Here is a 12001-nt window from a genome sequence, read left to right on the forward strand (position 1 = left end):
AATATATTACATTTAACATCTGAACTTTAGCTCAGGTGTAGCAAGAACATATGGAAACATATAAAAATAACTTCAGAATTTATTTGCTGTGTCTTGTTAGCTTGATAACTTCACATTTCAAAATCACACCTTTAAGAGAGAAAGTGGAATGCTTATATAAAAAGTACCAAAGTTCTAATCAAGACAACTGAGAAAATTCTGTTCTAAACATAAAATTTAAAACAAAAGTATCTGAAAAAAATAATTTCTGTTTGTTTCTCTATCAAGACTCCAACTCAAAATCTGCTGCTTCTCCCAAAAAATAGCATAAAGTATTTAGTTCCGTGTTCTGCCTTAGGAGTTCACAATGTTATCAGTATTTGTAGGTCAGTTACTGCTGATATCAACAGCAATTACTCACATGTTCTAAATAGTCTAATGTTGAAAAATAATCTGGAGCATATTTAAATATTCTTCATCTTTCTGATGAGAGAAAAAAATGGTTTTTTGTTTCGGTTTGGTGGTTTTTTTGTTGTGTTTGGGTTTTTTTTTTTTTTTTTTTTTTAAATGCTTCTGGTGCATACTAACAAAGAAGCCTGATTGTGTAAGTAGAAAGGTGAAGGGAAACTAGCATGTATACTCATTACTACTAGAAGCAGAAATGGTTAAGGATCAGTTGAATTGCACTGTCAAACATCAGAGGCCTGAGGAAGTAACCGATCCATTTTTCACTGGGAATGTGGAGGTGAAATAAGCACCTTTAAGAAGAATGAAGAATATGAATGAATAAAGCACCTTTTTCATGATCCTTCTACTACTTAACTTCTTCCAGCAATTCACTTCCTCACAATTTTGTAAGCCAAGAGACCCAGATCTCTCCTATCTCTTTGCCTACTAGTCAACTGAAAGTAGCGTAATACCCAATTCAAAGAAGGTACTAACTCTAGCCTTAAAAAACAGTACTCCGTTGTTTTCACTTCTTTGAACTTGTGCAGCCTGTTGGAAGAGAAACTACATTCTTGCTGAGTATGGAGAGAGAGGCTGTTAAAGTTACTGGAGGAAGATAATTCCTTCCATGTCTTGTCTTCTGCTAATTCCTGCCAGATCCTGGAGCTCAAGCACTTTTGCAAGCTTTTGCCCTGTAGAGCATGTAGGCATACTGAAAGAGATCCGTACACTGCACTGCTTCCTGACACCCTTCTCTGTCGGGAAACAGTTTGTTCCTCACACTGCACAATATACCACTGAAATACGTCAAGCCACTCATAATGGATCAAAACGAGATTTATCCTTGAACAACAGAAGTTGTAACATGAAAGAAAGCGTTACATTTAGAAATGGAATTTAATCTTCAAATGAACAACAGTTATGCCAGTTTTAGGGTGGCTGGTTCGTCTTCTATATTCTAATTTCAGAAATAAACCAGCTGGTTTTGAAATAGTACCAAACTGCATCAAACCAGATTTTTTTTCTGTTAACTGTAGTTATATACTCCACTTTGATTTCTGAGAATCACATTTTAACAATGCTTCACATGAGCTATAAATAAAACTTACAAAAAAAAAGTTTACCAAAGTTTTCCAAAGGCCTGATATTTGTTGGAAGAATTGCCCCTGCCACTGTAGTAGAAGTGAGAAGAAAGGTCTCAGCGTCAGCTCCATAAGACATTAAAGGAATTCTGGAAAAGTAAAAGCATTAACATCAGTTGTTTTCACTGTTTGTAGCAAGTTTTGGAAACAATTCACAAAACCAAAACATTAGGCAACCATGATACTTCCAACCTCATAACAATTGGAAAGAAAAGGCAAAGCTGACAGCAAACAAAACTTTCCTTCTCATATTTAATTTCAGGCTTATATTATTGCCTAATTTAGTAAAACAGTTTGAACAAGGCATGTTATGTTAAAGCAATATATATTTGGCTTTTTTCAAAGCCAACACTGAACTGTAGCAGTCTACTCCAAATTAGTAGGCTATGCTACTGGAAATGAAATTCTGAACACTGATTTAGTACTTCAACAGAATAGCCTTTTCTGCAGAAAAATAAGAAACAGTCTACATGACAATGTAGTAAAGACTTCTTTTTTTTTTTTAAACAAACAAAATTAATATATACTTATTCAGAATCCCTCAGCAAACCCTGGGCAAAAGCAGAGTTTACTTATAGATCTACAATTTTTAAATTATCACTGAGTTGGAATAAAACTTTCCATAAGAAAAAGTACATGTAAAAAAAATTTATTATTTAAATCCTAGATGCAACTTTTAATTATAATTAAAAATATATTTACTTGCTCTTTAGTCTTTGTTTTATGTCAAGGAGAGTAAAGAGATACGTAGTGAAATTAAGATCAGACAGAACCAGTTTCTTACTGTGTTATTTTGAAATCAGTTACTTTTACGCTTCTGCTTTATGTTAATGAAAACATCCTTAGGGTATGTTTTAACATGCATATGCTCTCTGGCAAAAAAAAAAAAAAAAACTGTTTCATGTGATAGAACCCCTCTTAACTCTTTCTAGGTGCATTTGTTTATAAGCAATTACAGAAAGAAGTGTGAGAACCAACCCATGAAAAGGGGGCATGGGAAATCAGAATCAGATTGATGTTAAGACTAATGTAGTCTGATTTCTAGTAATAGAAATAAATCAAAAAGCACATTGAACACTAGCTTCCAAATAGAAAATACATTCAAACTTGCATTTCTGTGAAAAAATTACATATTAAGATGCACAAGTCAGTTGAGTTACTCTTCTTGTCATGAGTACCAAAAAAGCATTGATATACAGAAAAGAATCTACTGACATAAAAATAGCATGTGGCAAATACACAAAACTGTAACAAGTTACATGCAAACACTATTTAGTTTTATGATCAAACAATATTCTATCTAAAGAACAATCTGAGTTAATCAAATTCCAAACTTGAAGTATTATATTAAGATCCTTTCCACTACTAATCCAAAACATACCTTTCAACTCTAGCCATCACAGATGAACAGGACAATTCCAGTTCTTGTCTCTTCTGTCTGATCACTGTATTGACTTCTGTGAATTCTGTACTGAAATACAAATTTCATACAAAAAGTTACAAAAAGTAACTTTGTACTGTGACAAGTTTGCATTTCAATAATTGTATCTATGACTTTTTTTTAATTGAACTGTATAGGAACTTTCAACAGTCATGATGACACTATGCATGGTTATTGTTTAGAGGGAAAAAGCAGTCATAGTAAACATAACAGAAGTCCTAAATAAATGAGGCAGACAGAATGGAAAACAGGAGATGAGATGTGTCTTCTGGGGAGTTGAAAGATGGAGAAACTTTGTATCCTTGACAAATTAATACTTTTGCACGCATGGCAAAAAGTTTTTTTCTTTTACAGACTGAAAAAACACACAGGCACAATAACTTTTGATTAGGCCATATTAACCAAATAATGTTTTCAATTATATTATTTACTCTTAACTGTTTTGTTAACTGCTGTTGTAATAAGAGGACTAACCCTTTCCTATCCAAGGCTTCAATTCAGCAAGGAGTTAAATATTGCTAACTCCTATTAAATCAATGAGATTAAAAGCACACACTTAAGTATTTTAATACTAAACACAAGACAAACTGGGGTGTGCCCTTAACAGTATTAATTTTAAAGTGTTTGTGCTTTAGCTGCTCTTCATCTATGAATATAAAGCCATCTAATCTTTGAAATATTTCAAGGCCGTATATACAGAAAGAAGCAAAAGGATCTATAGCATCTACAATGCAGTAACCCATCAGTTTATATTAAGCACTAGTATATACTAACCAGTCATTTCTACAGCTGAAAAAGGATTCTTCATTGCTACCACCAGCTGGAAGCATGCTGCAGAAATTAGTTCTTAAGCACTCATTCCAGCAGGTCTGTCTTCTGGGCTACAAAAAAATATTATGAATTAAAGACAACCAAAGTAAAATAATTAACATTTAATACATGAAGATGCACTGAAGTTAAATCATGTCAGCAAGACTTTAGCTCACAAAAAGCCGGCACCATAGTAGCTCCATAGTTATATGCCGAGATTTGCAGTTAGAGCAAATAAATTTTCTCTATTCAGTCTCTAAATTTTCAACACCTGGTCTTTGCAGATTAACTTTATATTTTATATAGGCTTTCCATGACAAAGTCTTTAATGCTCCATACAGAATGATGAATAAATGAGCCTCATCTTTACTATTTCACAGTTCCCATTTCTGCTACCTAATGGACCACAGTAAGTACAGCACCAGCACCTTCAGACAGACCCTTTCACAGCAGTTCACGGAATGTTTGGTTTCCAAGTAACAAGAAAATCTTACGTAAGTCAGCAGTTCATGGAATGTTTGGTTTCCAAGTAACGAGAAAACCTTACATAAGTAGCTGGGATTCTCCTTTGCCTTCAGGTAGGACTACAAAATTGAAGACTGACCGGTGCATCTGTTTACTGGGCTCTCACACAAAGGCACAATACCCAGAAGCCACTTCATGTTTCAGCAAATACCACCTTTAATTTCAATTGTTAGCAATGCCTTAGCCACTCACTGTATGTCAGTGTATTGCCTTTCATGTTGTGTGCAGTGAACAGCTCAACTCTGTTGCTGCGTACTGGGTTCGCTGCAGGGGGGAAAAGGTGAACAATAATCCTCCTAACACTCCTCCCAGACAGACACGCTTACCTACACTGAGCCATTTTTGCCATTTATATCCTTTCACCTCAAGGGTTAATGCCACCTCGAGTCTAAAACATTCCTGTTCATTCCCCATGACTGGTATTTTAAAATGGGAACTCACAGAGCCTTCCCATCATTTTCTTTCAAAATAAATTTATTCTGATGAAAAATAAACTTTGTAATAGGATGTATACAAATGTATGTCTCAAGTATGCAGTCATTATCCATGTGCTCCATCAAACTTTGGCACAGAGAGCTGGTTTTGATGGGAACATGCCCTATTTCATCAGGGCGCAAATTGTACGTTTCTCCTAAAAAGCTGTTGTTTTTAAGTTTTATTTAAAAAAAATACTATCATTTTAAATATTAACGTTTCTCCATCCATCTAAAAAAGCTATCCAGATGTTCCACAAATATCCCTATGAAGTGGTTGTTAGTAAATCAGTGCTTTCTTTTAAATTCATTTGAATTTTGAACATTTATTGGATAATTGAGCCCTGTACCTCCTCCTCCTGAAGGTTTTAATGGCTCTACTTTTGTTTGTGCACCTTTTTTGCAACAGGTACCATTTGAGACATTAATGCACAATAAATCAGTGAAACTAGATATGAAAGCATTCACCAACCCTGAAGTCAAATCAGACGTTGATTAAGCCCTATCCTTTTAGTTCAAAACCTCTTCAATTCAATGAAAGGTATCTTTAACTTCACATGGTAACAGAACCAAAATTTCTAAATACCTGACTAAGGCTGGGAAGGCTGCAGCTAAAGATATCCCTGAGAACTATGCTGCATAAGCACCAAATAAAAGTGACAACTCAGGCCACCAGCTACTGAAAAGACATGTGATGTAGTTTGTGCCCATGTACTACAAGAAGCAAGGCAGCAGGCAAAATATGGACTTGAAGATAGTTCTTCCTCCAAATTTTTAAAATTCAGGTAAGGGAACAATGGAGAACAGTGACATTTACACTTCAGAATGAGATTTATGGCCTAAAACTATTTCATGCAAATACATTTACAGGTACAACTATGAGTAAGAAAGCACTGATCACAAACTTGTGTCCCAGAGACATGAAATATTTTTGAAAGGAGGGAAGGCAGAAATCAAACAACAAAGCCTTTATAGCTCCTTAAAATTGTGTGTATTACAAACCTGTGTTATAGGCTAAAATTTATGAACTAAACAAGGAACCTGGAAACACAATCATTCTCAGGAGTAATCGCCCATTAAAAAAAAAACAACTTGATGCAAACGATAATGTCCATAGCTTATCCATATAACAAATTACTTGGTTGAGTACAGCTATGTATTTTCATTAAAATAATGAAAACTGTCATGACCTTCATAAAAATGGTACTTGACTAACACCTTGTAGCTGATACCACCTTCTTTTGGTGAAGATGGATGAAAACAAGGTAGTTACAGTATCTTATGATGTAGCATCCTAATCTAAATGAAAATATTTACCACCACAAAACTAAATTTAATCCAAGAAGCTCATATAACAGCACTATATTCTCATTACTTCCTTCAAGACAAAGAGAGACAAAATAACGAAGTTTGGATCATACTAAAATTAGCAAAGAGAAGAAATAAACCTTAAAAATAAGCAAAGGTAGTTTTAAAAATGCCTTCATGAAAAAAATGTTTACAAATATTTCATTATCAGAACCAACCTTGTTTATCATCACAGACAAAGTCTTCTTGTTTCGTTTGTCATACAACATATTACCTGTGTGGAATAAGAAACAAAACTCTGATCTTAGCTTTAGCATATTAGTTTTTAATAGTTTGTCAAAATCATTAATGCAATGAGAGGTTAATGAAAAAAAAAAAAAAGTATCTCAAGTGTATTTACAATGTATTTACATACAAACTGAGTAAAATTAAAACGCATACATCTTCACAACAGTTTTTTAGATATCAAGCAGTTTTCACCTCTTCAGATATTTGCTTAGTTTCATAAGTTATGAACACACTTACTGACCAGTATCTATTAAACAAGCCTCTCAAAAGGGCAGCTCTAAAATATAGCTACATGCTTCTTGTGTCTGAACTCTCACCAAAAAATTTCCTGTGAATAAAAGCTACTCATTAGCTGTGCACCAACTGTCCAATGCAGAAAATTACTTTAGGCTGAAAGTAAATCCACTTCACTTGTGACTGAGATTGAAGAGGCGGTCTTTCCAGTAAAATAAGAACAGTAGTTTCACATACTGCACATATGTTAAGTTCCACACTTTTATTCCTTGGTATTTTGTTTTCATACGTAAATGTAAATAATTAAAAAAATTAAATTGGCTTATCAAGAAAAGATTCTAGAGTTTCATAATAAAAACCAGCAATTCTAACAAATGGAGGACAAATACCAACTTACTGTATTTTTTCTTCATAACTTTGCTTAATTTTGCTGTTAATGGTTCTCTGTCTGGGCATACACCTCTTCTACAAGATTAACAAAAGATATTACAAAAGTTATTTCTGGGCATATTTAAGCTAACAGTGTATACACCCAAGCAAAATCAGGTATTTCTATTTAGTGCACATAACGCAAGTTCTGACTGCTACTAAAACCTGAACTTGCATCATGTATATCATCTTTCATGCATTAAACGCCACAGTGCTTCAAAAAGCTTACAGATGGGAAAAAAAGAAAATCTACTTAAAAAACAGAAGTAAATCTGAATGCTTAATTTTACTTGATTTCATGGCAACATGTGAAAGACGTTATAACCCACTTGCATAAATACTTTGAAGAATATCAAAGTCAACAGTGGTTCAGAACAGTGAGGTGCGAAGATCAATCTTATTTTCTAACAAGAGCCCAAAATGGCAAATTACTCCGTTACCTTTTCTGTAGTGAAGCCTGCTTCAAATTCAATCTCAGGAACTCTGTATGTATCATACATTCCATTACATACTGACTTTAGATTATCACTATTTAGTGAAATCCACCTGTGTAATCCTGACCTTCCCCTTATACGATGCAACAAATGTGACAAGATAAAGCTTCTCAAAACAGAAAAGGTATTTCCACAATTCCCTCTCCAACTCATTAGAATAGAATCAGTTCTTGACTACAACTATGTTTTATAGTAAAAGAGGAACACCACCCACATTTATGGTAACGTGAAAGAAGGAGCATGTCTGTTTAGATAACCAAAGAAAAAAAGACTGATATTGTTAAAATATGATCTAGCCATAAAATCTTAATTTAAATTAATAAATTTGTCAGATATGCTTGAAAAATGCAACTTTTACAGCGATCAGTGCAAGAAATACCTTGCTCCTTACTTCTTGCTTGATATTCTAAGTATTCAAGTGGGAATTACATCAGTGATAAAAGTAAAACTAAACTACTCTGATGGAAGAGAGTTTATTTTAAAATAAGCTTAATTTAAAAAGATTTACAGGGTATACATTTTAAAATCATTGAACTTGTATTTTGAATATTCCAATTAGAATGCTTGAAATTAAGTGGACAACTAACCTCATAAAACTTTTCATCTTTGCATGGCTATATTTTCCTTTATTGCAGGCACAGTTTTCCTCCTCTTCCTTCCCTGTTAGTTGTTTTTTAACTTGAACCTGTATTGAAACATAAAGTCAATCCAACCTAGAATCTCAATACACATAGGCTTTAAATCCATTCAAAGACTCTTAAGGTCTACAGAGAAAATAAGCTCAAACAGAAGAATTCAAAACCATCACAAATCATTACTTCTTTAATCTCAGTTTGCAGATTTGAAATTTTTTTCATTTGTTTTTTATGAAATGGAAAAAAATCCACCTTGGTATTTATATTGGCTATATCAGAGATGCATACTAATGCCACAGGACCAAAAACCCCTGAACATTCTGACCGCCACGGCAAGTATCTCAAAGCTATGCACTAGCTTCCAAATTCTCAATGGAAGGTAAGTTTTTTAAACTAAGTTGGTTGATCTGAATACACAAGGTTCAGCTTGGGAAAATGCTGAACTATCACTCAATTTCAAATGTTTCCTTATAATTAAAAGAGACCCAATTTCCCTCTAGAGTAAAATAACTTAACGATTTCATATAACATTGCTTTTTTCCCTATATCTTCAAATTTCTAAGAAAGCAATACAATTTTTATTACATACTGTGAAGTTACTTCAACGGCTACATTGCAATTGTTTGCATTAGATATTTTGTATTTCTTCATTCTAGAATCTTGGCTTTATATATCCTTAAGCTATTAGCATTCTAATTATGAGTATCACAAAGGGAAAGCTGCCAATGTCCTGACAGCGGCCCTGCTAATACTGACCACCATGTCAGCATTTCTCAGTACACGTTCCATCTATCCCTACTGCTTCAGTGGCTCTTTTTCAGAGCATGATCCTTGTTCTCTGCCCATCTGTTTACACTGCAGTTCCACAAACAAAGAAACTTTAAAACTGTATTTTGATACAGCCTTTACACTCTTCCAAATAAAAACTTCAGTTTATCTTGTTTCAGCTGCTTCCTTCTTTAGAAAGAAAGAAAGAAGATAAAATAGGCTAGTATGGTTTTCTATGACAAGGAAGTATCTGCAGCTGTCAGTCTGTTTTCTTTGCAGTTGACTACCTGGGCCTCTAGAAGCACAAGAAATGGGCAGTAGGAGCCTGTTTTCTAAATGTAGCAAAATACAAAACAACAGCTTAGGAATTACTTATAACCATAGTTTCACCAGAGATTTTCAAAACTGTACACAGAATTATCAGCATCTCTCTATACAGATTTTCAAGATCATCTACCAGAATTGTTTTATTTTCCTACTGGATAAACTACTTTCCACAGCAGTATTATTCAGAAGAGTTGAAAGCTGAAAAAATTCAGAAATCTAGATTGAGTAAGGCTCAGCACTAATTGGTTCCTCTTGCTTTCATGTGGTTTTGTCTGTGAATTGGAGGCAATGAACATACAAGATTCACCTCAGCTAAAAAAAAGGCAAGATTGCATGCTAATTGATATAGCACTTGTTTACAAAACCTGGTTAAAAACACTTTGAGACCAATTAGTATACTTCTATTCTTGGATACATCAGGAACACTCAAAGATACTATAAAGTAGCAATAGCAGCTTTGTGATTATTATTACTGTAAATATTTCCTTTGAAAAAATAATTAAGAATAATTCCTAGCTTCAAATATGTAATAGAGACATTAAAGCAATCATTATTTTGGTAGGAAAGCTTATTTAACACAGATGTATGAATAAAAGGCTGCAGCATAACTTGGGTGTTCCTACAACTAAAGTTATTATCTGGAACTTACCTTTATCTGCTCTTCTAGTGCATCAAGCCTGCATACTGCTTGAAATGGTCTGCGATCAATAGGACATGAAGCCTGTGTCTGAAAAATTATTTTTCTTATTACAAAATTTGCAGTAAGTTAGAAGTCTCAGTTTTCTGTACTTTCATTTGCTATTATAGTAGTTTACAGAAATACAGAAAATTATAATTTGTTTGCATTAAGAGTGTATTTGCACACATTATCCATGCACTCAGTGTTTTGCTTCATATAAGTAGATTTCTCCTTCGGGGAAAATCTAAAGGAAACAAGAATGTAACTGAGAAGTTGTGTTCAAAAGAAGGAAAAGCATTTTACATCATTAGCTAAATTTTTTAATCCCTGTTAGGTATCTCCTCCGATTTTATAACAATACACAAATGTCCTTTTTCCTTCTTATTGTTCTTATGTTTTATTTCTTAATGTTCCTTTCAGAAGGGTGTTGGGTTGTGTTCCACTCAAAACATAAAACTGGGAAGACCAACAGCAAACAGGGTAACACCTTCCCTCATCTTGCATATCTATCTGACTATACTACATCTTTTTTTTTTTTTCCAGTCAGCAGAGAGAACAGATTTCCATGTTTAAGACAACTGAAGTTTTACAAATCACTTTGCAAGAGAATAGAACTGAAGGTTATTTTACCCTACAGTCTGATGGAAATACAGATTTATTAGCTCTTCCCTAATCACCTAAATGCCCTCCTACTGAGGTTTTACCACATCAGATCACACACACAGAGAACAATAAAATGTTATTAACCATGGAATAGAGAAGCTTCAACTGAAGCTCCACGCAAGTGGATCACGTAGTGAATCAACTTTCAGAGAGACCCATATTAGGTATTAAGTTTTTGCTGCTAGAGGACTGTTTATTAATTTTAATTCCATATGTGTGTTTGTGGGGGGTTTGGTGGGTTTTCTTTGGTTGTTTTTTTTGTTGTCCCTCCCCTCATTCCATTGGTCTTCACAGGCTCAGTTGAGAATTCTTCTCAAACAAAGAAAAAAACCCAACAACCCACACCCAGTCTCGTCCTAATTCATCCAACTGAATAAGAACCAGTATATGAATAGTATGCCCTTAAGAGAATTACCAGGGTATTACACTTTATTTATGCAAGACTCAGTACTAGAATTGCATAAGCAGCTATGAGAAACTTGCATATGAACTCTGCCCTGAAATTCAATAAACTTCATCCTTTTCTTTTCACTGAGGCTTTTCATTTTCCAGTTGATTCTGTTCTTTTCTCAATTTCAAAGAGTGCTCAACTGCTTTTTCACCTACACAACCCCTAAACCTTGAGCATTCAGGCAGCTTCTGATTTCAACTGAAGTAGACAGAACAAAGTTAGACTGATTAAAAAAAACACCAAACAAAACCAAAAAACCCCAGAGGTAGTTTCATGAACAAGTTGTTCAACAAGAACGGAAGTTAGACCATTACCTCTCCTTTTGATGCTCTGCTATTTTATCCTGACTAAAAACTTCCCCCTGTTGGGGTATACAATTGTTCCCTGCAGTGTCATGGCCTTGGTTAAGAAAAGCACATTGGGTAATTAAGCCAGTTCCCTAAGGACTCAGATCATGAAGACAGTTTTTGTCCTGCAGTCAACGTAAAGCTAACCCACAGTACCACAGCAGTGTATTGTTCAATTGGGATATCTGATAGTATGCAATGCACTCTGTTGAATCAGCTGCAAACTTCAAGGTAAATACTTTGATTCTTAGATATATACCACACTGTCAAAGATAGGTAGAAAGAAGTTAATCTTCTCAGTAACTTTCAGTCTCATTTCAGGATTCACCTTAGCTGAAGAGTAAGTTTTTCCAGGAATACGATCTGGTTTTACATTAAATTTACACATGAATATTAAGTTATGTTCCCAAGTTTAAGTTGCAGTACATTATGTTTATTCATTACAATGAAGTATCATTGAATACAAAGTGTTACTAGCATTTTTGCTGCACTAGAAAAGTGTTCACTGTTTTATGTTCGGTTCTTCTGGACAAATGTTTAACAATTACATACAGTTACATA

At 34.2% G+C, this 12001-nt stretch overlaps 1 protein-coding gene across 8 annotated transcripts in view; it reads right to left on the minus strand.

Moving 5' to 3' along the window:
• SCAF11 (SR-related CTD associated factor 11) overlaps positions 1 to 12001 on the minus strand; it is a 48428-nt gene that overhangs the window by 12133 nt on the left and 24294 nt on the right. For all 8 annotated transcript variants that reach the window (XM_074870413.1, XM_074870408.1, XM_074870409.1 and 5 more), the window contains exons 4-10: positions 9950 to 10027; positions 8158 to 8255; positions 7045 to 7112; positions 6344 to 6399; positions 3784 to 3890; positions 2950 to 3039; positions 1551 to 1657 (exon numbers count right to left, since the gene is read on the minus strand). In XM_074870413.1, the coding sequence (XP_074726514.1) occupies positions 1551 to 1657; positions 2950 to 3039; positions 3784 to 3890; positions 6344 to 6399; positions 7045 to 7112; positions 8158 to 8255; positions 9950 to 10027 (604 nt within the window). The remainder of the gene's footprint in view (positions 1 to 1550; positions 1658 to 2949; positions 3040 to 3783; positions 3891 to 6343; positions 6400 to 7044; positions 7113 to 8157; positions 8256 to 9949; positions 10028 to 12001) is intronic.

Source organism: Strix uralensis, chromosome 5 (genome assembly GCF_047716275.1).
Source record: "Strix uralensis isolate ZFMK-TIS-50842 chromosome 5, bStrUra1, whole genome shotgun sequence".
NCBI lineage: Eukaryota > Metazoa > Chordata > Aves > Strigiformes > Strigidae > Strix > Strix uralensis.